The 27,995-nt window shown below is 33.6% G+C and overlaps 2 protein-coding genes across 2 annotated transcripts; one reads left to right on the forward strand and one right to left on the reverse strand.

Moving 5' to 3' along the window:
• Nucleotides 1–2,527: 2,527 nt before the first annotated feature.
• LOC107800958 (uncharacterized) lies at nucleotides 2,528–3,406 on the reverse strand. The gene has a single exon (XM_016624229.2). It carries the CDS (start codon nucleotides 3,297–3,299, stop codon nucleotides 2,784–2,786), a length of 516 nt encoding a protein of 171 aa, XP_016479715.1. The 5' UTR covers nucleotides 3,300–3,406; the 3' UTR covers nucleotides 2,528–2,783.
• A 24,004-nt stretch (nucleotides 3,407–27,410) lies between these two features.
• LOC142163525 (uncharacterized) lies at nucleotides 27,411–27,779 on the forward strand. The gene has a single exon (XM_075220826.1). It carries the CDS (start codon nucleotides 27,411–27,413, stop codon nucleotides 27,777–27,779), a length of 369 nt encoding a protein of 122 aa, XP_075076927.1.
• Nucleotides 27,780–27,995: the final 216 nt, after the last annotated feature.

Here is a 27,995-nt window from a genome sequence, read left to right on the forward strand (position 1 = left end):
GTAGCTTGAGTGACTTTTCCCTAATTGACTTTCTCAAGGCCAATTGGGTGTCAAAATTATGCAAGCAATATATGCTCAAGTCGGGTATTACTATCTCTAGGTTTAACCCTTTAATTGGGGCTATCAATCTCTTGAATACACCCCAATTCCTTGTTGGACTGATTTTCCTAGACTCAAGCTCTCTTTCTCAAGAAGAGCCCAAGTCAAAAAGGCACAAATTAGTATTTGCAACCACTAATTCAACATGAAAGATACAAATCAGTCCAAATATCAACCACCCATAAACATCTAAGCCTTAAAACAAAAGACCCATTAAATACCCATACTAGGGTTGAGCCACAATCCTAACTAATGGGTCTAGCTACTCATAATAATGGAAAAATTCAGATATTTAGATGAAGAATAACACATATAATATGATTACAAGCTAAGATTTGAAGATTCAATGTTAAACTAGCTACAAATTACTCAAAATGGACTAAAATCGTCGTTCACGTGCTCTGCTAAGATAAAGATACCCCAAAATATGAAAAAGAAGTATTTATACAAGGCCGAATTTTTTGGACAAAAATACCCCCGACGGAGGTACCGCGGACCGCAAAAAATACACCGTGTCCGCGGTGAGGCCTTTTGGCTTCGTTTCTAAGTCTCTGAATCTGGCCACCGCAGACCGTATAAAATGCACTGTGGCCGCGGTGGCTTCACTGCGGACCGCACAAAATGGACTGCGGAGCGCGGTGGCTTCCAACTTCTAAACTCCCAACTCTTTGAATCCCCTCTCCGCGGACCGCATAAAATGGATTGCGGCCGCGATGAGGCTACTGCTGACGCGAACAATCTACCGTGGACCGCAGTGCTTGAGCTTTCAAAATTGCATCTCTCTGATCTTTTCCACCGCGGACCGCAACAAATGCACTACGGTCGCGGTGAGGCTATTGTTGCTGTGATGGATTTACTGTTGTAGCAGTGCTTTGACTTGTTCTTGGTACTTGAGCAGGTTTCACTCCTTTTTGAACTGATTTTGACTTCCTTGTCACTTTTTGATCAAACACTGCTAACAAGCACAACATGTAAGCTTTCGGGATTACTTGTATACATTTTTAGTTCAAAACTCAAGCAGAATGGAGTATAAAATAGACTAAAATCCCTAGTTATCAACTCCGCCAAACTTCTTCAGGAGGCTTATTTCCATAGAATATATATATTTATGTTTATCTATAATCGGGTACCGAAGTGATAAGCTTCTTCAGGAGGCTTATTTCCAATAGAGTACTAAATAGATATTGATATTTGTAAAGAAATACAGTTTTCATTGTCTCCAAAAGTTGCTCCCACGTAGGGTCAAATATGTAGTCATTTCATTTACAATGAATCCTCTTTATTACTCTTTTCTGCTTTTTGCAGCTTCTATTAATATCAGTTTGCACTTATCCAAAACAAAAGGATAATAGCAAATGCCAAAGGTGTATTATACTATATATATATCAGTCAAGAGGAGAAAGCTTCAGTTATTACTATGCCTAACCACTATTATTCGACTAGGTTTATACACTATATAAAAAATAATTTTGTTTATAGGAACCCCTTACGTTCATTTGTCACTTATAACATTCACATTTGAATACGAAATATTAAAATATTAAATACGACAACCAATTAATAAGTTTTGTTTGCTCACGGAATGTAATGAAGAAAGCTACTTTACCTATAATAACGACATTGAAGGAACTCAATTTGTATAAGTAAGCTCATCACGAGTAAAATACTTTTGAATTCATACCTTTGTAATACTTTTGATTTGTGCACCATGTCCTTTTTCTGCCCTACCAACAATCACGGGCGAAGCTATGTTGGCCTAAGGATAGTCAATTGACCACCCTCATCCGAGCCTTCAAGGCTTCAAGTCAAATATCCATACAAGTCTAAAAACATCATATGAACTCAATCGCGATCAAAATATAAAAATAACATCTAAAATTGAACAGCAGGTGTGCTCCGCTTTCCGCAGAAGCGGGTGCGCAAAAGTGGGAGCCCATTCGCAGAAGCAAAATCAGGCGGCCTAGACTAGGACCGCAACTGCGATAGATTTTCCGCAGGTGTGGCGCCTCAGATGAAGCCAATTCTCCTTCGCCCGAAAAATTAAGCTACGTATAAAGTAAAATATTACGTGTAATTGATTAAAAGTAAACTTTAAACACCCTTGCATAACCTAATGACAAAAATGTTCAATTAAACATCTAATGATTAAACGGATTTAGAATAATTTACTCCAATATATAAAGCGAAACTTAACCATCCAAAATCAGTCCGAATGATTAGCGCCTGTAAATTAAACACAGAACGCCCGTCATTAAAATGCATTATAAAACATCTCTCTATAATAACATCACTATAAGGACACTTCGCTATAAAAACTAATTCTTCTCGGAATCAAATGTTATATTTTGTTATAATATATGTTCTTTGTAACAATAATTCGCTATAACATTCAAAAATATTTGAAACAAGCGATGCCGTTACGTAGAGGTTTTACGGTAAAAGTAGAAGCTGGTATAAGCCATCAATGGAAAAACTGGATAATTCGATCTTATATAAATTTCCTAATGTATTGAGACTAATATATACAGTCGGATCTTAAGGTTTTGGCCGACCGGATTACACAAAAAAAAACGTTCCGTTCCAACCTCCACCCAGAACTCGATCCGCCGCCATGCTTCGCCGCCTTGTTACCAGCTGATATCACTTCATCTTTACTGAAGTCAGCATTCCTCAGGCTCATCCGTTCAAAACATATTAGAAAGCCGGCTCGGTCGGCGCTGAAAACCGAAACGGCGGCGCTGTTGATGAGACGAGGGACGAATCAAAGCAGCCAAAGCTCGTTTCACTAATTCGCCTTCAACAGTACCAATTCGTACAAGTGAATTTGTCATCGCCGACCGCCTCATATTCAACCGGTTTGAATTCGAATTATAAGACGACGATACTGTTTGAGTACTACTACTACTGCTCCTTCGAACATCCATTTTCTTATGCATACTACAACGGAATGAACCTGGATGTGTCGTCGGCGAGCACATACACGCCGCCTTCTTCTGAGGTAGAGATTTGTACTGCCGGTTCCTAGTACTCTCCCGGTTCATAACAGAAATAGACCGGTTCGGTGACATCTCACGGTCCAGAGAGAACTGTATGGATGAAGCAGAAGACGACGACGTCCTAGAGGTGGACGAATAAAATCTTCCGGCAGGCGAAAGTGAACGTAACACCGGTCCGGTTGAGCGCCGAGCAGAAACCGCCATTTTTTGCTGTTTTACAGTTATTTATAGAGAGAGAGAGAGAGAGGGAATAGAAAGGGAGAGAGAATAAGAAGAATATTTCTTATCTGCTGAATTTACAACGGAGGTTCCACTCGAGGTATATATTTATAGCAGTTTTCCTTTTTTTTTTTTTTTTTTTTTTTTTTTTTTTTGTTTTGCTGGGCCTATATTAGCTTTAATTGCATGGCTGACCCTCTAGCTTTTTTAGAATTCTATTTCGGTCTAGATGCGCGTTAATATTCTGTTAACACATTAACTTGACGGTTAAGAAATCTCAAACCTTATGCACATTAATTTATTTTTAATTCTATGTCTTATCATATAACATTTCCAAGATATTTCTTTTAAAAGAAATTTTGAAAAATGAAGTTTCAATATGTGCAAAATTTTGGTTCTTTATGCTTACATAGGCGGAGCTACATGCACCCAAGGGGTGTCTTCGTCGGAAAATTACATTGTTTAGCTCGGTAATTTTATATATATATATATATATATATATATATATATATATATATATATATATCTATATATATATATATATATATATATATATGAGTTTATTCTTTATATTTTGACTTTTCTTAATGAAAATTCTGACTCTATCACTGAATACTTACGTTTTTTAACGATTTAACAATAATAAGATGAAAATTGAAGTTCATTTTAAAAGTAATCAAACTTCTAAATGACATTTCGATAGAAATAATTACAAGCTAGAAGAGGCTAGAAAAATTCAAAAATAAAACTTACTTTGTAGATATTAATCTCACGATGTTCTCTTTCTCAACAAAATTTTGTAACACGTGATTACATGAAAGTAACTACAAAATAATTCATATATACACGGAGGAAAGGGAAAATGATCTTTGCATAATAATCTTGTTGGATAATATTTAAATCTACCAATGTTGTATTGAAAGAGGAAGCTTAGCTTGGAGCAATAATAAATTAATTTCCGTATAACGTATAGGTCACGGATTTGAATCGTAAAAACAACGACTAATGCTTGTATTATAGTAGACTGTTTACATCACACACTTTGGGATATAATCCTTTTCTGAATTCTGCATGAACGCAGGATACTTTGTGCACCGGGCTACACTTTAATATCTCGTATTATTATTCATTCACAGCACAATAGAGTGAGACTAGCCAGTTAGGAGTTAGACTAAGAATGTCATTGGTCGGCTATTGATGCAGGGCTTTATCTGCTAGTTTTACTATACCAGCCATCTATTTCGTATTTTGTATTCTGTATTTCATATCTCTTATATTGCTGTTATTTTATTAAGCATTTTTATGGCACTAATATATCGGCTCCTGTTGCTTTTTTGAGTCGGTGGTCTCCTGGAAACAGCCTCTCTACCCTTCGGGTAGGGGTAAGGTCTGCGTATATATTACCCTCCCCAGACCCCACTTGTGGGATTATACTGGATCGTTGTTGTTGTTGTTGTGTACATTAGGAAAATATGCTAAAATTCTTCTCTATTTTCATGGTTATTTGGGGAGCAAAGTGTAAACTGGTCAAAATCTCAAGGATATGACTGCAATTAATTGGTGTTATTTGGGAAATTGCCGTTTGAGTAACGACCACTCAAGTCAGAGTAGGGGTGTGCATTCGATTTATCGATTCGATTTTGACCCTTATCGATAATTACTTATCGATTATCGATTTGTACATATGCTTATCGTTATCGTTTCAATAAGGTTTCGATTTTTTCGATTTCGATTTATCGATTTTTGGGGCTTATCGATTCGGTTATCGATTACACCAATAAGAAAATTTACGGGATTCCACAGAAAGTATATCGCTACAAACACACCTAACTAATATGGACAAAAGGAAGCTAAAATAAGAAGAGCACCGTTTATAACATAAAAATTGTGTCAACAAGCACATGCAACGAAACTAAAGTAAGGGATCAAATGTATGCCACCAACACTCCAACGGTATAAACAAACAAAAAATCAAAATACATCATCACGGCTAATTCTGTTTTCCATTAATTTGAACTTCATTTACTTGAGCTTTAAATATGATCATTCCTTAAATGTGGTAGAGGAAATAATAGGGTTAGGGACTTAGGGTAAATGAAAGGGTATTATAGAATAAGGGTAAAAAAAAAATTAAAAATTTTTTAAAAAAAAAATTAAAAAAAATAAAAAAATTAAAAAAAATTACTGTAGCTTATCGATTTATCGATAAACCGATAATCGAAGAGGACAAAATCGAAATCGAAATCGATAAATCGATAAGGAAAATTTTGAAATCGAAATCGAAATCGATAAACCGATAAATCGAAATCGATAAACCGATAACAAATAATCGATTCGATTTATCGATAAACCGATTCGAATGCACACCCCTAATTGTAAGTAATTGGGGTTACCAAATGACTGCCACGTCCTAGTTCATGTTTGGTGACTCACTCCATATAGATTCCACGTATAACTGTTTCCTATTTGTTTATATTTATTTAAAGTAGATTCGATTTATAAAAGAATTCGAAAATATTAGATTCGATGAGTATTTGAAAAATGTTGAAGATCATGGCCATTGGGATCATCAGTTAGAGGCGGTGCACATGTGAGGTTGTATGATAAATATCTTTTTTTAATAGCGTAATGGTTTTCTGATCACTCAAACTTGTAGGTCTTTTGAAAGCCCGTGAACTTTGAATTTTCCCGCATAAAATTTATTAGAAGGAGAAATGTATTATAAAATAAAAATTATAAAGTAAATAAACTGAAAAGAAGTATAGACAGAGGTTGATATATTATTCAACTTCAAACTGATGTACATAATGAACTTAATTTTTTTTATTTATAAAAGAAAGGAAGCAGTTGCGAGACTTTTCAGGAAAGCAGTTGCGAGACTTTTCTTGAGCTGCTTGTAAGATGTCTGCATGAACTGCTTGCAGCATGCCTGTTTAATAAGAAGCTGCAAATTATTTCATTGAGTTGCTTACAACCTGCCTGCATCAGCTGCTTGTAGATAAATTTCAATGGAGTATTAAATGGATAATCTTTTTCAGAAAAATTATCTATAGTGAAGTATTAAATGAACATTCATAATATAATTATTTTCATAACAAAACGTTATTTATTCAAAAAAAAATTCATTTTCAAAGCCTAGCTCTACATTTTTTATTTAAGAATGAGGGGATGAACGTCGGTTTAGTTGTGACAATTTTTTTAAATAAATTTAGTTGCTATTTCTATTAAATTATCAATTGATATTTAGCATAGTAACTTTTTGGTAATAATTCTCTAGCTCTCTAGCTCTTCCTCTCAAGGCGCACGATAGTGGTGATTACTAACGTACGCCCTTGCCGGAAATGGCTAGGGGCCGAGCAAAAAAGGCAGCGCACAGAATTGAACTATCAAATGTGAAATTGACAAAGGTTAATCAACGATCCATGAGAACTGAGAACTCAGAGCAGGAGGATCTTAGAGGGGATGTGAATGACCAAATTTGCACCGCACCAGCAAAGATGGTGGCGGAGAAGTTTACACCGCCCACAAAGGGGCCTTTGAGCACAAGCATGCTGATTACTGATACGCCAAGGGATCAATTGCCATAGAAGGAGGGTCCATGGCCTGCTCTACCTAGCTACAATGAGAAGACCAAAACGCCACTCTCCGCGGCAATGGAGGAAGTGAAAGATGTAAGCAAGGATACAATAACACTTAGTTCAAAAAATCAAAATGGAAACCTAGTGGCAGAGGCGAATAAGGCGCAAAAAAGACTGGACCTAGGGCATGATCCACCAACCAAGCTGCCCTGGGTGAACTTGTTTGAAGGAAACAAATATGCTTCCAAAGGTATGAATCTAAGCTACATCGCCCCCACTATACGAGATGGTGTTAAAATCGTAGAATTAGAAAAAGAAGAAGTGGAAGAGGAAACTGAAAAATGGCGCAAGGCAATTGTCTTCGATGTGGTTGGGGACTCCCCTACAATTGGGGCTGTAGAGAGGTTCATAGCAAGTCAATAGGTAATTGCTGCAAAGCCAAGAGTTTACTACCATAACGATGGTTATTTCCTAATTCGATTCCACAATATAGAGGACAAAGACAAGGCATTATATGCATCCCCCAACACTATAAACAATAGGCTGATAATAACAAGGGCATGGACAGCTGATTTCAACTTCCAGGATGAAGTACTGAATACTTTGCCAATATGGGTAAATTTTCAAACTTACCTCTGAATTGCTGGGGGACGACATCCCTGAGTCGAATAGCAAATAGTTTGGGAGTACCCCTGTATGCTGATGACTGTACTACTAGAATGGATAGAATTTCTTATGCTCGTGAGATAATTGAGATTGATATCACAAAAAAACTCCCTGAAAAGATCGATGTGAAGGATCAAAATGGTAGATATTTTGAGCAGGTAGTGACCTATGATTGGCGCCCTGAATATTGTAATGTTTGCCTATAATTGGGACACTCTTGCCAACAAAATGAGAAACAAGAACAGGTCAAAGAGCAACCAAAGCAAGTGAGAAAGAATGCCTCTAAGCAGAGACAGGAATGGCATGTAAAAGGAGGAACACAGATAGCAAAGGCACAAAGCAATCCTGAGAAAACTAAGATGGCTGAGATACCAACTATAGAGAAAGAACCGACAAAAGAAAATACAATAGAAAAGGAAGAAGGGTCGACAGAAGTGAGGGAGAAATCAACAGGCAAGTCTCCAGTGAGCTATCAAAATGAAGGCATGCAGACCGAAAAATGGTTTTGACCCTCTAGCAACAGGTGATCTTTTGCAATTTGCTATAACCAAACAGTGGATGGAAGCAGGACAATGTAGCACAAGTAGAGGAGGGGAGAAACAACACCTATTCATTCCAAGATGAAGTTAGTCACATGGAATGTAAGGGGGTTGGATAAGCTGTACAAGCAGAAGGAGATGAAGGAGCTTATAAAGGAAAATAATATAGCAATAATAGCTATAGTAGAACATAGAGTGACAGAAGTAATCGCAAAAAAGATCAAAAATAAAATAGCTCCACAGTGGAACTGGTGCAACAACTATGGAACTGGAGATAAAGGAAGAATCTGGCTACTGTGGGATCCTAACAGGGTCAGTTTCACAGTAGAAGTTATTCATGTACAACTCATTCATGGGAAGGTTTGCATATTGGATAGCAAGATGAGTTTTAACTTCACAACTATCTATGGTCTGCATACAATTGGTGATAGGAGAAGTCTATGACATGAACTAAGGCAAATTCAAAATGATCAAGCAGGACCATGGCTAGCAATATGAGACTTTAATGCAGTGTTAAATATAGAGGATAGAATAAATGGCAACCAGATACATGAATCTAAGGTTAAAGATTTTAAAGACTTTATGAATGATTGTCATATGGCAGAGCTAAGAAGTATAGGGGCAAAGTACACATGGTCAAATAACTCAGTTAGCAGTAAGCTAGACAGAGGAGTGGCAAATGCAGAATGGATGCTCAAATATCCACATTTTAATATTATAATCATGGCGCCTTGATTTTCTGACCATAGTCCGTTAGCTATTAGATTGGAGGATCACCAGAAAAAGACATATAGACCATTTAGATTTTTCAATGTCATAGCAGAACATGAAGAATTTCAGCAAAAAGTAATAGAAGGGTGGATCAGCATGGATAAAGAGGTGAATATGCAGAGAGTATGGGAAAGACTGAAAAGAGTGAAACACAAACTGAAACAACTCAACAGTACTCACTATTCAGGAGTTCATGAGAAAATCAAAAACAATAGACAACAACTATGGTCAGTCCAAGAGGAGTTGAGAATTAGGGGGATATCAGAGAAATTAAAAAAGAAAGAGAAATCAATTAGAGAGCAACTAGAGAAGTGGATCCTTATTGAAGAAAGTATCACAAAGCAGAAATCTAGAAACCAATGGTTGCAATTGGGGGATGCAAATACAGCCTACTTCTTTGCCTCTGTGAAGAATAGACTATCCCAAAATAAAATCAAAAATTTGATAGATAATAATGGTGTATTGCTACAGAGTAAAAAAGCAATTCAAGAAGAGATCATAGGGTTCTATAAACGACTACTGGGCTCAGCAACTGACTCTATACCTGCAATAAACCCTATGGAAATGAAAAATGGACCTTGCCTAAATAGAGAGATGCAGCTGAAACTGATAGCACTAGTGTCAAGAATGGAAGTGATAAATGCTCTGAAAGATATAGATGACCAGAAAGCACCAAGTTGTGATGGTTTCAATGCGTTTTTCTTCAAGAAAGCATGGAACATTATAGGGAATGAGGTAACTGATGTTGTCATATCCTTCTTCAATACAAAGACCATGCATCTGCCTATCAATTGCACTACAGTTACATTAATACCAAAAGTTAAGAACCTCTCCACTATCAAGCAATTTAGGCCCATATCATGCTGTACAATTTTTTATAAACTGATATCCAAAATTCTTGCAAAGAGACTGCAAGGAGTAATGGATACTACAATAGACCAAAGCCAATAAGCTTTTGTCCCTGGAAGAATTATATCAGACAATATTATTATTAGCCATGAATTGGTCTGGGGTTATGGAAGGAAATTAGTGTCCCCACGATGTATGATCAAAGTAGACATGCAAAAGGCTTATGACTCCTTAGAATGGACCTACTTGGAACAAATCCTACATGCTTTGAACTTCCCAAAGGTGTTTATAGAATGGATCATGATATGTATTACAAGTGTCTCTTATTCAGTTATCATTAATGGGACACCAAGCTCGCCATTTCAAGCTAAGAAGGGACTAAGGCAGGGGTATCCATTGTCCTCATTCCTCTTTGTTATTGCCATGGAGTACCTTAATAGAAAACTCATGACACTACAAAACAACCCAAATTTTAATTTTCATCCTAAATGCTCAAAGCTGCAGCTTATTCAACTATGTTTTGCAGATGATTTATTTCTCTTCTGTAGGGGAGATGAAATCTCAGTTCAATTGCTCATGAACTGTTTTAATGAATTATCACAATGCTCCGGACTGATATCAAACAGAGACAAAAGCTCCATTTATTATGGAGGGGTAAGCAGAGAGGTGCAAGAAGAAATTCTAACAACACTGGAGTTTACAAAAGTGGAGTTACCTATTAGGTACTTGAGCGTCCCTCTGAGCTCCAAAAGACTATCCCTAGTACAATGCCAGCCACTTGTAGAGAAGATATTGGGAAGGATAACTTCATGGACCGCAAAATACTTGTCCTATGCCGGGAGACTACAACTGATCAAGAGTGTACTATTCTCAGTCCAAGTATTCTGGTCCCAAATCTTTGTGCTACCTAAGAAAGTTGTGAAACTGATAGAGGCAACAAGTAGAAGCTTTCTCTGGACTGGCACAGCAGAGATATCAAAGAGAGCATTGTTGGCTTAGGAAAAGGTTTGTTGGCCCAGAATAGCCGGGAGTTTTAATGTAATACACATTCAAACTTGGAACAAGACATCAATAATTAAACTTCTGTGGAATCGATGTACCAAGAAGATAAACTGTGGGTAAGGTGGGTCCATATATACTACGGGAAGGGGAAGAACATCTGGGAAGTCCAAGTGAAGCAAGCATCCAGGGTACTACTCAAAATTATTAAAGCCAAGGCATACCTAGAAAGGGCAGTAATGTAGGTTACAGAGTTGATGAGCCAACAATCCTTCTCTATTAAAAAGATGTGCCATAGAATGAGAGAGGGGTTCCCAAAGGTGCCATGGAGGAGACTAACTTGCAACAACTATGTTGTTCCTAGGTGGAGTTTTATAATAAATTTGGCGATCCAAGGGAAGTTGCACACGAAAAATAAGGTAGCAGGATGGGGCAAAACAATAGACCAAAAATGTGAGTTGTGTAATGAGGAAAATGAAACCATTCCACACTTATTTTTTTGAATGTAGGATGTCAAAATAAATCTGGGGCAGACTACTGAAATGGCAAGGATTCCAAAGGTCGGTATTGAAGTGGGATGAGGAGATTGAATGGACAGTCCGAGAAATAAATGGAAAGAAAGCCACTGCGGAGGTCTACAGAATGACTCTCGCAGGGTGTGTCTACTATATATGGCCTGAGAGGAATACAAGATTGTTCCAAGACAAGAAGAAGACTGTTGATGGAATCCTTCGGCTGATAATACAAGACATTTTATCGAGGAAACAAGAAGTCAAAAGTACCTAATAGATTAAATGAATTGGATTCATATCCATAGGCAGTGAAGGTAGAAGATAGATAGATAGGAAGTATCTAGCAGCTGGGGCACTATGCTTAGCTCGCGGGTGTAATTTGTCTGATTTAGGTTTGAAACTCTGTACATAACATTGCTTGGTAATAAAATTCTTTATTTACCATTTTTTTTTTGGTAATTACTTTATAAGTTACTTAATTATGGAATACATAATATTATTTCACATGCTTTAAATTTTTTACTAGATACTTCTCACTTTCCCTTAGTATAAATACTAGTTAAAGTTGGCCCATGTTGAGCACGGGCCCAATAGCTATATTCGCGAGATATTGATATATGTAAGTAGTTATATGATGTATGGTCTTTTTTTTAACTTGTGTTTTGTGTTTTATACCGTCAATCTCTCTATGGAAATATAGTTTATTTCGATGTATTTTTGCCTTCTGGAAATGATAGGCTTATTTTAATCGGATACATGTAAAGCTTTTGATGATTCTAAAATCAGCACATCACTCAATTTGATTATGAGCCGTGGAAACAGCCTCTTGCAGAAATGCAGGATAAGGCTACGTACAATAGACCTTTGTGGTCAGGCCCTTTCCCGAACACGCACATAGCGGAAGCTTAGCGTATCGGGATGCACTTTCCCCAACTTAGCTATTGGTTATGGCAATCTATAACTTTTTGTAGGGATTGAAGTTAAGCTACATAAGGGTAATCGTAAAGAAACCAGGAGCTTTTTAGACACTAATCCTTAACAACCACATTTTTAATCATATTCAACTAAAAATTTCAAGAACGAAAATCTTCTAATATATAATTTTAAGATCTTTCCTAAAAGATGTAAAAAAATTAAAACGAACATATAAATTCACAGTTCCTTTGCATGGTCAAGTTTCTAATTAAAAGCCTTGGAGTAAAAATAATTAATAAAAAGTTCAAAAAATAAATAAAACAATTAAATTAGAAATCATTTGAAAGGATACTTATATAGAAACGTCCAAATTGCAATAACAAAAATAGGGGTTTGGGGGGGGGGGGGGGAGGTTTTCAATTTAACTTCTCTCTCTTAATTTCTTATGTAAATTTTCTCTAAATTTTACCTTACAATTTTATGGACTTGTTTTCATAATTTAAATGTCCTAAATGTTTTATAATCGTCTCTCATCTTCTATAGTATTAGGGAATTCATCTACCACAAATTAATTTTTTTATTCTAATACAAATGATGTAATATGTTATTGTGAAGAAGAAAAAAACCAATATTGGTAGGAATATTGCATTAATGTAAAAGTAATTAATCTCTCATTTATTTTAAAAATTAATCAAATTGAACTTAAAATAAATTTTGATAATCAAACATCTGAAATTAATAAATTATTAAGCAAATCCTTGTCAGCACTATCTTAGTCTTATTTTGTATGATTAAGATATTAGACAACCATAAATTAATATGCTTAGGTCCACTAGAATTTTCTTCTAATTTATTCATAAAATATTTACGCAGTTTGTAGGTATTTTGCAAAAGCCCGTTTTTTTTAATGTGCATGATTTCCAAAAGCATTAGTCATATAATTCACATATAATGGTAATTCAGTATATATTAATTACAAAAACAGAAGTTAAAAGAATAAATTAAGTGTGTGCAGCAGTTAATAGAGGGAAATATTACATCACTACTTATTATAAGAGAGAATAAGCATTGTTCAAAGTTTTGCACTGGCAAAGTATATTTTTGAGGGTATTCCCTTTTTAGCACAATTAAAAATGAAAATGTACTCCCATATTCTAAATCATTAATTCAAATATTCTTACACCATTAATTCAATTTTATTTAAAAGAAAAAAATCAAACAGCATGATCGTGAAACAAAAATTTATACACTGAGCTATTAGTAAAATTCTATTTTGACCAATCATTATGTTCCATTTTAACTGAAATTACCATATTACCCTTTAAATCCCAAGGCATGTCGTTTCATATAATTTGAATTTATCTTTTTGAATATTTAATCTTCTATAGATTTTATTCTTGAGTCCCAGCTTGGTATATCTTTCAACTCGTGTGATTTATATTTCTTTACCTTTGTTTGATTTCTTTTACGCTGTTGTAGAATAGTTGATGGATCTATACTCTAGCCATCTTTTTTTTTTTTTAATTCATCACTCTTTAAACAGTAAAAATGTCAAGAGAGTTTTGCTAAGTCCTATAAAAGAACGTATGTTATTGCATTCTACTTCTACTGGTGAATTTTACATGATATAAAAAAAATACTGAATCTATACTCTAGCCATCTCTTTTCTTTTTTCTTTTTTAATTCATCACTCTTTAAACAGTAAAAATGTCTAGAGAGTTTTGCTAAGTCCTATAAAAGAACGTATGTTATTGCATTCTACTTCTACTGGTGAATTTTACATGATATAAAAAAAATACCGAAAATTAACCGAACCGTACCGATACCGAAGAGAAACCGACATGATTGGGACGGTTTCGAAAAGTCTAATTTTGGTTATACATAATAGAATAACCAAAATATTGGTATGGTATAAATTTTATAAAATAACCGGCCGAACCGATCCATTGACACCCATAATAGATATGTCCGTCGTTAATAGTTTGGCATATATATGCTCAATCCGTTCAATACTTGGTCATTCATGCCCTTAGTTTAACGGAATCACTATTTTATCTTTCTTAAATAATTAATAACCGGACCCAACCAAAATATGCTGACTCGATCCGTTAGGACCCGATCCACCCTTATTTCAAAGATAATTTTTGGTATATTATTTTTGTTTGATTGAGAAATTGTGTGATAATCATATTTATATTTGAGTAATTTCATAATCGACTTTTTTTTGTTATACATCATTTCGGAAAGTAATCCTACTAAAAATAGTAATTATATTTATTTATTATTTTAATGATATAGTATTCGAATTAGGTTGTGCTTTTTTCAATCATTTTACCATTTATTTTTATTTTTCTCACAATCTATTTTTATTTTTCACCAATCTGTTTTTATTAATTAATTATTTCATAAATAAAAATAAATATTTGAAATTTCAGTGAAAATATTGAAATGCTAGTTTGAAATTGTATTTCAAATAAAATATTGGGTTCGCTGAAATACACCTAATATCACCTTGAAATATTGGTTTGTCCCCAAATTTTTACTTAATAATCAATATTATCTGAAAATGATTAGTCCAAATCGTTCAACCAACACTGATGGTTGCGTTCGGACGGTTAAGAAAAGTTTGAAATACAGTCTAATCCGTTTCACAATCTATTTGTATTTTTATTGAAATAATTAATTAATAAAAACAGATTGGTAAAAAATACAAATAGATTGCTAGAAAAATAAAAATAGATGATAAAATGATTGAAGAAAGTACAAACTAATTCGAATGTTATATTATTAAAATATGATTATCATATAATTTCTCAATCAAAAAAAAATAATCTATCAAAAAATATCTTTGAAATAAGGGTGAGTTGGGTCCTAACGGACCGAGTCAATATATTTTGGTTGGGTCCGGTTATTAATTATTTAAGAAAGATAAAATAGTGATTCCGTTAAACTAAAGGTATGAATAACCAAATATTGGACGGATTGGATATATATATGTCAAACTATTAACGACGGGCATATCTGTCCCAATTCGCATAGTTCACTGCATATTAGGCCCTTTTTCGAAAATTATTGGTATCTTTAAGTTAACCTCAATTATATGTACCTTACTAATATATGTTTAATCAGTTCTGTAGTGGTGTTAGGGCACGGCTAGGAGAATAAAAATTCGTGCAGCGGATTTTTTTTTTTTTTTTTTTTTTTTTGGGCATGTCCTCCTAAGTAGGGTTTAAAACTTTAGTAATAATAATAAAAAAAGGTATTTCATATTCACACAGAAACCAGAAAAACAGGTAGGCTTTAAAACGTTAATATCAAATATTTTTTACCCCATAGATTTGAATTATGAGTATCAATTACTTAATTTTCGAAGTAAATTTTGACATAAGTACAAACTTTCAATAAGACATACATATTTAAAATCTAAATAAATTAAAAAATCATTTGTGATGCTCTAGATCTTAATAGTGTTACATAAAATTGTATACGGGTAAAATCGAGCTAATGGTATGCCCCGATTTCCGATGAGATAAATCGAGCAAGAGATATGATGATGAGAAACCAGAATTGAGGCAAGGGTCTTATCGAGTCAGAGTCCGGGGGCGTGACACCCACCCTCAAGAATATCAGGCTCATGATTCGGAATCAATCTAAATCCCAAAAGACCTCAGAGGATGTCGATGGGCAACCAAGCACGGCCAACAGAAGGCCGTGATATCCGTAACCGGCCGGATATCACGGCGTAGATCCCGGCACGCATCGGTAGGGAACCAATGATTAGTTAAACATGAGATTTCTTACCTTCTATAGAATTGTACTTAGGGTAAAACTCTTCTATTATATAAAGGGGAGTCTGATTATTCATTAGACATATAGTAACACACGTATACAAAGGCAATACACTATTATTTTCTTTTTTCTTATTCTTGTTCATCGGTGCTGGTCATCGTGAGCTCAGATGGAGCGTGGATATTTCATTGAGGTTGGAATCGTCCTCGCGTGATTTGGATTCACTATATCTTTATTTATTTAATCTAACACAATTTATCGTTTGCATTGAATTAATCCATGTATTCTTAAAACCACTTATAAATTTAATTGTTATCCGTTTTTAAGGGTAAATAAAAATAAAAAATAATTTTTACAAAAAAACTAATTGAAACTTTAAATGATTTTCTTTACGTAAAATAAATCCCATGCTTTTAGTAAAATAAAAGATTTTGTGATCGAAAAACCACAAAAGAGATTCTTCTTAGGTCACGTATATAGAAGTTTGCTTTCTTACACCGAAAGCACTACGCTTTCATATTTTTTCTTTAATAACTTTTTCCTAAACTTTTCTTATATTAAAATAAAACTAAATCTCGTTTAGTTTAGAAGATAAATGGCATAGAATAAGTGGTAAGGTGATATTTTTTTGTTTAATTATAAGTATTCGAAGCACGTTCAACAACAACAACAACGACCCAGTATAATCCCACAAGTGGGGTTTGGGGAGGGTAATATGTACGCAGACCTTACCCCTACCCCGAAGGGTAGAGAGGCTGTTTCCAGGAGACCCTCGGCTCAAAAAAGCAACAGAAGACGATATATTAGTACCATAAAAATGCATAATAAAATAACACTAAGTGTTCGAAGCACGTTGATCATACTAATTTGAATCCGTAACAAATAACTCAATATAAATAAAGTGTTTTCTATCAAAAAGTTAATTCCACTCAAAGTGATGGGTTATTGACCAAAAGTAGTATTGTAATAGTTTATTAAGCAATAAAAAAAGTATTGTGATAGTCAGTGGCGGATCTAGAGGCAAATATACTACTTTCCCGGAACTTAGTAGTTTTTATCGGTCTTGTATAAATATTTATAAATATTTAATTTTTACTCAGCTATTAATTTGAGATCGCTGTATAAACCCATAAATTTTAAATTTTGAATCTGCCTCTGGATATAGTTTCAAGAGATCATGAATTTACCATATAAGTTTTCTCAAATTAATTTGAATGAGATACCTTGACTTTTCCATATAAGCTTTCTCAAATTTGAATAACAGACCTAACTTCATTACTACTTTAGAATTGAATTGAAGTGGCTTAATTAATAACAAGACAATATAAAAAAAAAATTACAGGAAAAGCAACTAGCTGTTTCATAAAATTAAACGTATTAAAAACTTTCAATCGCTATAGATTTTATTTTATTGAATTAAATTTAATTAGTTTTTTGTACTCACGATTGCTTTTTTACATTATCACGTTAAATTGACTAACAATGACATGTAATTCTTAGTAGCAAGTTCGATACTAGAACTTAATTAAAAATAGATTAAAAAAATTACTTATTATAACCAATTAAATTGCACAATTATATGCAATTTTTTTTTACACGATCAAAATATACAATTTAAGTCATTTGATATTAGCAAAGTGTTGCCATAGTATCCACCTTTGACCAAAATTTAAACGTATTAAATTATGAGTTGTCACAAGACTTGGCAACTTGTATCAAACTAGTTGGTCAAATGTGCTACTCCCTCCGTCTCATAATATGTGTCGTGATTCTCTTGTGCACGCTCCTTGAAAAAAGTTTTTGATTATTTAATTTACCCTTATTAAATGTTTTCTCAATTAATGTGTTATCTCCATAAGTAACGTGTTTGTAGTCTTCTAAGATAATAATTATTAAGGGTAAAAAAGGAAAAATATAATTAATTTTGTCTTGAACTTCTAAAATGACAAATAATTTGAGATAATTACTTTTAGTAACCACGACACATATTATGAGACGGAGGGAATATGAATTATTTCCAGAATAATTAGTAACATTCCTATACCGGTGATAATTAATACTATAATAAGACTTCTTCACGGTGTTACTAGTTTATTATGATTGAACCCATTATATTTTTAAAATTTTTGTTCAAATATATTATTTGTTACAATTTTAATAAATTTTTACATTTAAACTATATTAATACTCTACATCGAAAATTATTAGTTCAGTTGAACCCGATATCAGAAGTCTAAATCCGCCTCTGACTTCTCAAGTGATTAAGCAAGATCTTTAATTACACGTTTTGATTTATTAGAATACGAAAGAATAAATTCTCTTAGCATTAGCATATTAATTAATTGCCTCAATAAATTTAAGTTAATGTCTCGGTCTTCTACATCAACTTGTCAAAAGTAGTCTTTAGTGCGAATATGAATATTGGGACCAAATAAAGCATGCATGACAAATCGCAATATTATTCTCAAATGAACCAAAACTTTATATCTTGCTTGTTTATATAATGGCTTAACTAATTATTTGGTTAAGACTATGCTTTTGAAATTAGCACTTTCATTTTGTCATCATCTCTTTTTTTTAATCTTAATTTTAATAAAACATAAAGTAGCTTATTCTATAAAGACCCAATAAATAGGATCCACTTGTTTTGTGGTCTTGTGGGTTGAGAAAGTAGAAAAAGAATAGAACAACTGTTTGAAAAGTATGTATATACAATTAAATAATGGAGTATTATTTTTCCATATGGTGGGGAAGGGGAACCCCATAATTTTGGAACTTCTATCAAGTCATATCTTGGGCTAATTTTTTTTTATTCTTACTCTTGATTTGCATTTTTTTTTTGTATTTCGTTGTGTATTTAAATAGTTTGAATTTTGAAACAATAATATTTAATATCTTGAAGATATTAGGTATAGAATGCGCATAGCCTTGTTGATAATTGTAACTCACAAGTGACCTATAAGTTACGGGTTCAAGCCATAGAAGCAACTACTAATATTTGCATTGAGATAGACTGTCTACATCAAACTCGTTGACATGAGCATATTCATCTTGTTCTCTGCGATGTCATGAGACACCGCTTCATTGAAGATTTTTACTCGATATGTATAAGAAAAATAAAATTATTTGGGATAAAGATAAAGAATGACACCGCTTTTCAAATAGTGATGTGTTCATTTGTTAACTCCTTTAAATTGTGACACAATTTATGAAAAATTCTATGTACGTCACTACCCCTTCGGATGCGACCCTTCTCCGGTTCCTACATAAACGCGAAATGCCTAATATACCGGATTGCCCTTTAGTCTTGTTCATACTTAAGCTTCACAAGTTGGTTGATAAATTCCCAAGATATAGGAAAGAACCTAGATGCAAGATGACTACGGGGTTTAGCTTTCATTTTCAAAATTGAGCTTAATTTTTATGCATCCACATTATAAAATTTCTATTTAGCATTCATAATCAAGTCGAATTATACTAATTATGGTCAGTGATGGATGCAGTTTTTCTGTTTTTGTGCTGCAGGTCAACCCAATATTTTCGACACATAGTGTGTATATATATTAAATTTGAATATATAATTTTAAAAGTATACTAAAAACCTTGAAGATCGAACTATTAAATTTAAATATTGATTCGTCCTGACCTAATAGTGTAAAAATTCTTTGAGATTATATATAGTACATATGCCTTTTCTTTTCTTTTGTTGTTATGTAACAATAAAACCCTACTTTTGTTTTTTTATAACACCATTTTTTTTTTCTCTTCACGCTGAAACCTTAAAAGCTAAAGTTTTAAGCTTACCTGATTTATGAGTTGCCAACTGAGTTTTGCAATCGGATTAAACATTTAATCTATATTTTTACGTAATCAAAAGAGGTCTAAATTTGATTAGTGAGGAATAGCTTAGTGATAATTAAAGACCCTCCACTCCCTTTTGTTAATTCCCTTTTCTCTCTTTTCTTTTGGGTAATTTGCCACTAGATTACAATTATCATATAAAGTTACAGAAAAGTAAAAAGAGGAAGAAAAAAGAAAGTTCCACGTACTGACAATGTAGAAACATATTTTACACAATCATGTCATGACTTGTACATGTAAATCTTTATTATATGGAGTATTAACTGGTAACTAATTGATAAGCACGTAAATTACCTACCATAATAGATTAATCTACACATTGATAGCTAAAAATATTTATAACTCAAATTTACAAGGATATAAGTATTCATGTCAGCTTGTGCACACCTCGATTATTCCATCAGATATCTGCTATTTTTTCATCCTTATAGGTAGCAAATAACTTTGCCCACCGAAAATTAAAAACGAAAAATGGCAGCCCAGTGCAGAAGGCATCATACATTCACGCAGGGGCCGGAGAATGGCTGCACCTCAAGGGGTGTGATGTAGACAACATATCCTAATGCAAGCAGACTGCTTCCACGGTTCGAATCCATGATCTATAGGTCAAGCGGAGACAATTTTACGTCTTTACCGTTGCTCCAAGACTCTCCTTCCACCGAAAAATAGACAAATAAAAAAAGAAAAAAAAAATCGAGCTCTCAAATGCTTGTTGTAATCAAGAAACTGCAACCCCATCTGGATTATTATTCATCCAGAAAAACCTAGAAGGTTTTGGCTGGAAATTCCTTCTTCTTTGAAGATCATGGCTAGAAGGCTTTATGATTATAAGAAGCAAAGATTTCAAAGAGTTAGCTTTAGCCAAATTCTTTGCCAATTCCCAATTATAACTTGTTGAATATGAACTCCTTTTTGATAAATTTCCAACATTTCTGTGAAAACTGCATCTGAAAGAACCTGGATGTGTAGTAGGAGAACAAGTACAAATACGTTTTAGTGTATTAGATTTTGAAGAAGCCATGGAAAAGTATTCAAAAGTTCTTTTTGAGAATGTGAAAATGAAGAAATTAAAGGGAAGTGGTTGACACAACTTGTTTGTGAAGCAAACCATTTTAATCTCTCTAGGTTTGTGTTTATATAGAATTTTCTTGCTTTGAGAAATTACATTGGTAGCCTTGGTTTGTTTAACTTTTTTTTTTTGTGGGTATAATCATCTAGTATCCGGAATTTACTGATTTGACTAATTTTGATTCGCGTCGGGTAGGTCTACTAAGTGGATAAAAACGCTCTTTACCAACAAGTTCTCCGTTTTTAGGGCTCGAATCCAAGATCACCAATTTGGATTTGTGTCGCATGGGTCCATTAAGGGGGTAAAGTACTCCCTATCAAGAAGTTTTATGTTCCTAGGGTTAGAAGTCGAGACCACCAATTTGGATTCATGGGAGATAGGCCCTTTAAGGGGGGTAAAATGCTCCCTACCAAGAAATTATTTAGTTTTAGAGTTTGAACTCGAGACTCTAGTTAATAATGAGATTTGAATTCTTGTTAAAATAACATGAGCTAGCCAATTTTCGGACTGGTAATTAAAAAATAAGCCAGCGTTTGCAAAGTCATTAAAAAATAGCCACTATTTTGCTGCAACACGAAAAGTTCCAGTATAATATACTGGAGATTGGAGCACATGTGTATGAACTTCCAGCATATTATGCTGGAACTTTAGCACACGGAAAGTTCCAGCATAATATACTGAAGATTGTAGCACTTGTGTATGAACTTCCAACATATTATGTTGAAACTCCAGCACATTATGCAATTCCAACATGTTATGCTATAATTTCACATATAAAAAATTCGAACTCCAGCATATTATGCTAGATTTTGAACAGTATTTTGATTCAGATTTATCTTTATATAAAAAATGGCTAATTTCGATCACTTTTGAAAATGTGATTATTTTTCAATTACCACTTATAAATCTGGCTATTTTTGAATTTCACCCGAATTATTCCACCACACCTCTGGGCCAATCTTGGTTTGCTTAGTTATTAAAACTTTAATTTGATTGACTATTTTCAAGATTTTGATTATAATTAATTAGCACCCATTCTATGAAAGAAATTAAACTTTTGCGATCGTAGGTACTTAATTAAGAATTGGATAAGGGCGCTTTTCGTAAAAGAGCGTAGAGCGTTATGTGTATTTATTGATGTATAAAGATTTTTTATTATTATTTGTACAATTTATTTGATTATAACAGGCATATTTTATTTAATGCAATTGCCTTGACATCTTTTTCAACTTTTTAGATTTTTAAATAATTGAATTTCTTAACGAACTAAGTTCACCGAAAAGTGCTTTTTGAGGGGCACTAAAATTAAAAGAACACAACAACTATGAGTTGGCGAAGAATAGAAAAATTAAGGCAAAATACATAACTTGCACTTGAACTATGTGCCAAATCTCTATTACACACTTTCTGTGGGCGAAAATAATATTACCCACTTAACCTTTTAAAAGTGTGTCTAATACACACCTTCATAATTGGCACTTGAACTATGTGCCAAATTTCTATTACACATTTTCTGTGGGCGAAAATAATATTACCCACTTAACCTTTTAAAAGTGTGTCTAATACACACCTTCTTTGACCGGGAACTAACATGTGTAAAACACCAAGGCAGAAGCGCGTCTACAGATAAAAGTATTGTCTAAATACTTAATTATGCCACGTGTAAGCAAATCCCTCATCTTCCCCACACTTCTCTATCTCTCTCTTCGTTTGTTCCGCCATCCAAACTCCCCTCCATATCATGTTCAAGAATCTTATTTTTTCCTCCATCTCTCCCTATCTTCACCACATTTTTCTTGCCATTTGTAATATCAATTCTGGCCTTTCTACGGACCATCTATTTACTTCGTCAAATTTGAGTTTGTTAACCCATTAGTTACTATCTAACCGTTAAAGTAAATACGGAACTAATGTCATACATTTTATCAAATTGATCAAGAACATCAACAACCTAGTTGTCACTTTTCTCTTTTTTCTTTCATTCCTTGTGATCTTCTCCTGCAAATCCATTAATGTCGGCTGCTATCTTCGTTTCATATGATTTCATTTTGTATAGTATTTAAAATCTGGGAACGGGATGCACACGCATGGAAAAGTGAAAATTAAATTTTTTGATATTTAGGTGAAAGGAGCAGGAAAATATCGAGGGATATAAGGAGGAAGAGATTGTTAAATTTGAAAATCAAATCACCAATTTATTTGCTAGTATGCAATTTAGTGAGCCATGGCTTATTAGCTTTTGATGCCTTCTATTTCTTTCTCGGATTAAATCACTCGGGCTCCTAATTTTTGGGTTGAATTGTGTGCTGATTTTTCTCGTGGTCCATGGAGGGCGAGATAGAGAGAAAGAGATGGGTACGAAGAAGACGAGGGTATGTAATTTTAGATATTTTTTTATGCTAATTATACGTGTCATGACCTTATTGGTGCATGATATTACCTATATTTTGGTAAAGTGGTCAAGAAAGTGGTGTGTATTAGACACACTTTTAAAAGGTTAAGTGTGTAATATTATTTTCGCCCACAGAAAGTGTGTAGCAGGAATTTGACCCATAGGTCAAGTGCCAACTTATGTATTTTGCCAAAAATTAATAGTTTGATAAAAGAAAACTTTATCAAAATGACAATGACATAAACGATTTTTTTTAACATTGCAAATGACCATAAACCGTGTGCTTATCGTGTTCTTTTGGTTTTTTTTTTTTTTTAAATTGTTGTAAAGTTTTCAAAATTTTCTAATATTTTTGTTAATCAAACAGTAATATAGAAAAGTTTTTGTAAAAATTTAATAACACCCCTAAAGTAGTGAGTGGTCTTTTAGCTTTCGAAAAAACTAAAATAAACGCTTGGTTAAAAAACGATTCACATTGTTTTGAAAAAAATGCATTTGAAACTATAACGAAATTTTATATGTAACCAACAACGCGTGAGAAATTGGAAAATAATCATTTTTAACTCTGCTATTAGAGTTTAATAAGTATTTGAGATGTAACAAAAAAATAGCTACTCCTATTCTTTATCAGAAATAAAATTTAGACAATAATATCAACCCACTAAAACACGAAAAATTCCAAAAAATGAGTACCGAAGTTTAGACATTTTTCAGTTCAAACTCTAGGGAAAATTCATGAATTTTGAAATTTTCAAATATGTGAAACCTCAACACCGTACGCTGAAATTGGGACTTTATCTACTTACAGATTAACAAATCAAGAATTATGGTCTAAATTACTGAATTCAATGAGAGCCAGGATTAGAAGGTTACAAGTTCGAGAATTTAGTTCTTTTAAATTATTGAATTTTAAATTAATAATTTGTATATGTGTCATAAAATTTTAAGATAAATACACTATTTGGACCAGGGGCGGATCCATAGTGTAAATCGTGGTTCACGTGAACCTATGGTCCTCCGACGATATCTAGGAGGGGCAAACGGGCGCGACAGGTCAGATATGGTTAGGGTCGAAAACGAGTAATGAAAAAACGGATAAATTATCAGACCTGACCCATATTTAATACAGATAAAAAATGGATTAACCGGCGGATAATATGGTTATCATATTATCCATGACTTCTTGCATATGATCACTTTTGGGAGAATCTTAGTAGGCGTTTGGCAATGTATTCCAAAATAAATTTTCAAATTTGGAATTTCACTAAAATTTGAATTGAAGATGAAGTTGTGTTTGGCTATAATTTTTGCAACATATTTGAATGTCTTTTTTTGCTAAACCATGAAATATGATTTATACCCCATAACTTGTAAAAATATCAAAACCGTCCCAATTTAATTATACTACTTGAATCAAACATGCTATTGTTTAGCAACATGGTAGTCATCACAAGAAAAGGGTTCATTATCCGCTACAGTAGCTTCATCTGATAGTCGAGGAGAAATACGTGGGTAATTGTAGGTTAATAATTGATGGGGTTATTTTATAAATTTTAAAAGTATAGGGTAAATTTGTAAAATTAAAAACTAGTGAAAATGCATTTTCAAGTGAAATTGGAAAAACTGGTAAGATATGGATAACCAAACATTGTTTTCAATTTTGTTTTTGGAAAAAAGCAATAAATTTGTATGTCCAAACGGGCTCTTAGTCTCCATAACTTGAGAAACTCCCAATTTGAGGCTTTACAAATGTAAAAATTAGACCCATTGGTTACCCAATTTCTAAATGGATAATATGGTTCTTATCCATATTTGACCCATTTTAAAAAAAAATCATTATCCAACCAATTTTTTAGTGGATAATATGAGTGGTTAACTGTTTTCTTTTAACCACTTGCCACTCCTAACGATATCAAATATATTATGTACATAATTTGCGGAAAAGACTTATAATTACTTGATGACACCTGTGGTCAAAAGAGGTAAAGTGGTTTGTTTGTTTTGGCCCCTTATTTCTTACTAACTTAAGTTCATGGGATCGAATCCCATCAAAAGCATCCTTTTATTTTAGTTCTCCCTAAGTCTTCCTTTTCTTTTCTTTCTTTCTTTGAATCAACGTATCCTCTTTCTTTAATGATGCTATTATGGATCATTTTCAAAGCTAAACTCAAGACAAGAGCGGTTGTTCTGATGGTAAGCAACCTCCACTTCCAACCAAGAGGTTGTGAGTTCGAGTCTACCCAAAAGAAAGGTGGGAAGTTCTCGGAGGGAAGGATGCCGAGAGTCTATTTGGAAACAGCCTCTCTACCCCAGGGTAGGGGTAAGATCTGCGTACACACTACCCTCCCCAGACCCCACTAAGTGAGATTATACTAGGTTGTTGTTGTTGTTTCAAAGCTAAACTCATGATATATTTTTGTGATAATAAAATAAACTATTTTTTGCTCATAAGTTGTTGTGGCAACAAAATTTATATCATCAAACTAAATATAAAATCAATGGTACACCCGTGTTCTCAAAATTCTGGATCCATCTCTGATTTGGATTAAAGTTATACTGAATTGGGCTAAACCCGTAAGCTATACTTTAGCTCCAGCCCAGTTACTGATGGCCTTGCTTTACTGGGTCAACTGTAAATGATAGTCCATTTGACTTAGTGAATTTGAAGTATATGGATCATAGAGAAATTGGGGTGAAATCTGAATTTAAGGCAACAAGATTTTGAGGTCAACTTTTGGCCTCCTAAGTCCCAACTTCTTATTGCTTTAGCCTTTATGTATCCCAATTTATATGCATGTTGAGTCTCTGATTCTCATTTGGTAGCAGGGGCGTATGCATGAATTTTTGTAAGCGGTGTCGAAATTTATAAAAGAACTGGAATGTTACTTTGATTATCATATTTTTAGACAAGAAATAACCTTAGTTTATTGGTTTTGTTGAGTCGTAAGTTAAAAAAGATTTTGAATTCAATTCTAGTTCGTCACAATTTTTAACTACAAAAGCTCTCTCAAATATTTACAAACGAAAAATGTGTTAGTTGAGGTTTGAACCTTTGACCTCTTAGAGCAAAATCAAGCACAAAATCAACACACCAAGACACAATTTATGCCAAATGGTGTCATTTTTTCTTACTTATCCGTTTCTGTACAGTATTAATACATATATTTAGTAAAATTTTCCGATCAAGCGGTGTCGCATGACACCGCTTGAGGAAGCGTGCATCCGCCCCTGTTTGGTAGTAAACTTGTAATGCCTATTTTGCATTACGCCACGGTCAGGGTGAATTTAGGGGCGGAAGGATATCATATTCTGACAGTTTTAAACCCACACAAATTTAATATTTTAAAATATTGAGATTATATTGTGGAGTTTCTAAATCATCACAAAGTGAATTAATTAAAAGGTCATTTTGCAGTACTCATCGGGAAGACTAAAAAAATCGCTACAAATATGATTGCGGCGAACGTAATTATAGCATTTTTCAAAATTGTAGTCATTCAATTTGTAGCCATATTATAACCGGAGCAGCGAGGAGTGTAAAACAACGTCAAGGAGAAATTCAAAAATAGTCAGATTTATAAGTAGTTATTAAAAAATAGCCACAGTTTCAAAGTCATCAAAATTTAGCCACTTTTCATGTAAAGATAAATTTAAACGAAAAAACTGTTCAAAATTCGAAAAACACTCCACTATAATATACTGGAGTTCCAAGGTTGGGTATAACAAAAAGAAAGAAAAAATCCAACTATCTATTTTGCAAAGACTTGTCTACCTTCCAATAAACTTGCTTTATTTGAATAGAAGAATATGTAAAATGAATATGGCCTTTAACTGAAAGCTAAATGGGAGCTAAAAAGAGTATGAAATAGACAAGAAATGTCCAGAATTAACCAAAAATAGAGGCATCAAACAAAGATTAACAAAAGGAAAGTTCTTAGACAAGAAATTTACTCCCTATTGATAAGTTGCTTGACAAAATAATGGAAAGTTCTTAATTTGTGTTTATATTTATTTTAATTTTGTATAGATGACATATGAAAGTAGAGTAAGTGATGAGATAGCAACACCAATACCATTGATACTCAAGATTCTAAGAAAATGAAAGTCATGCAACCTAGGTCTGACGTTTGGAACCATTTTAATAAATTTGAGGTAAATGGGGTTGATAAAGCAAGGTGTAGATATTGTAAGCAAGCTTATGCTGCTCATTCATCTAAGGAATGGAACAACGGGATTAAAAAATCATTTGGCTGGATGTAAAGAATATCCACCTAACATTGATAAAGATAAAAGTCAAACAAAGATAACTTTTCAATCTTGCGAAAATGATGGAGGATCACTTTGGAAATTTGATCAAGAAGTGGTTAGGAGGGCCTTAATTGAGATGATAGTTATTGATGAACTAGCATTTAGCTTTGTAGAAAATGAAGGCTTTATGAAGTTTATGGGAAAAACTCAACCACTATCTCGTCTTCCTTCTCGTAGAACAATAACAAAGGATTGTTATGAAGTTACAGTGAATTGAAGCAAAATCTAAGAAGGTCTTTTAGAGAAGCACAACCAAAAATTTTCCTCACAACAGACACATGGACTTCATTACAAAGAATAAATTATATGTATTTGACAACCCACTTCATTGATTGGGATTGGAAGTTGCATAAAAGAATACTAAATTTTTGCCCTATCACTAGTCATAGGGGTGAAGAGATGGCTAAAGCTATTAGGGATTGTTTGCTTGAAT

This window comes from Nicotiana tabacum, chromosome 8, assembly GCF_000715075.1.
Source record: "Nicotiana tabacum cultivar K326 chromosome 8, ASM71507v2, whole genome shotgun sequence".
Taxonomy (NCBI): Eukaryota; Viridiplantae; Streptophyta; class Magnoliopsida; order Solanales; family Solanaceae; genus Nicotiana; species Nicotiana tabacum.

What these genes read in the sequence shown, in the direction of transcription:
- LOC107800958 (XM_016624229.2), bottom strand. Translation starts at nt 3,299, where the DNA reads ATGGCGGTTTCTGCTCGGCGCTCAACCGGACCGGTGTTACGTTCACTT.
- LOC142163525 (XM_075220826.1), top strand. Translation starts at nt 27,411, where the DNA reads ATGGGGTTGATAAAGCAAGGTGTAGATATTGTAAGCAAGCTTATGCTG.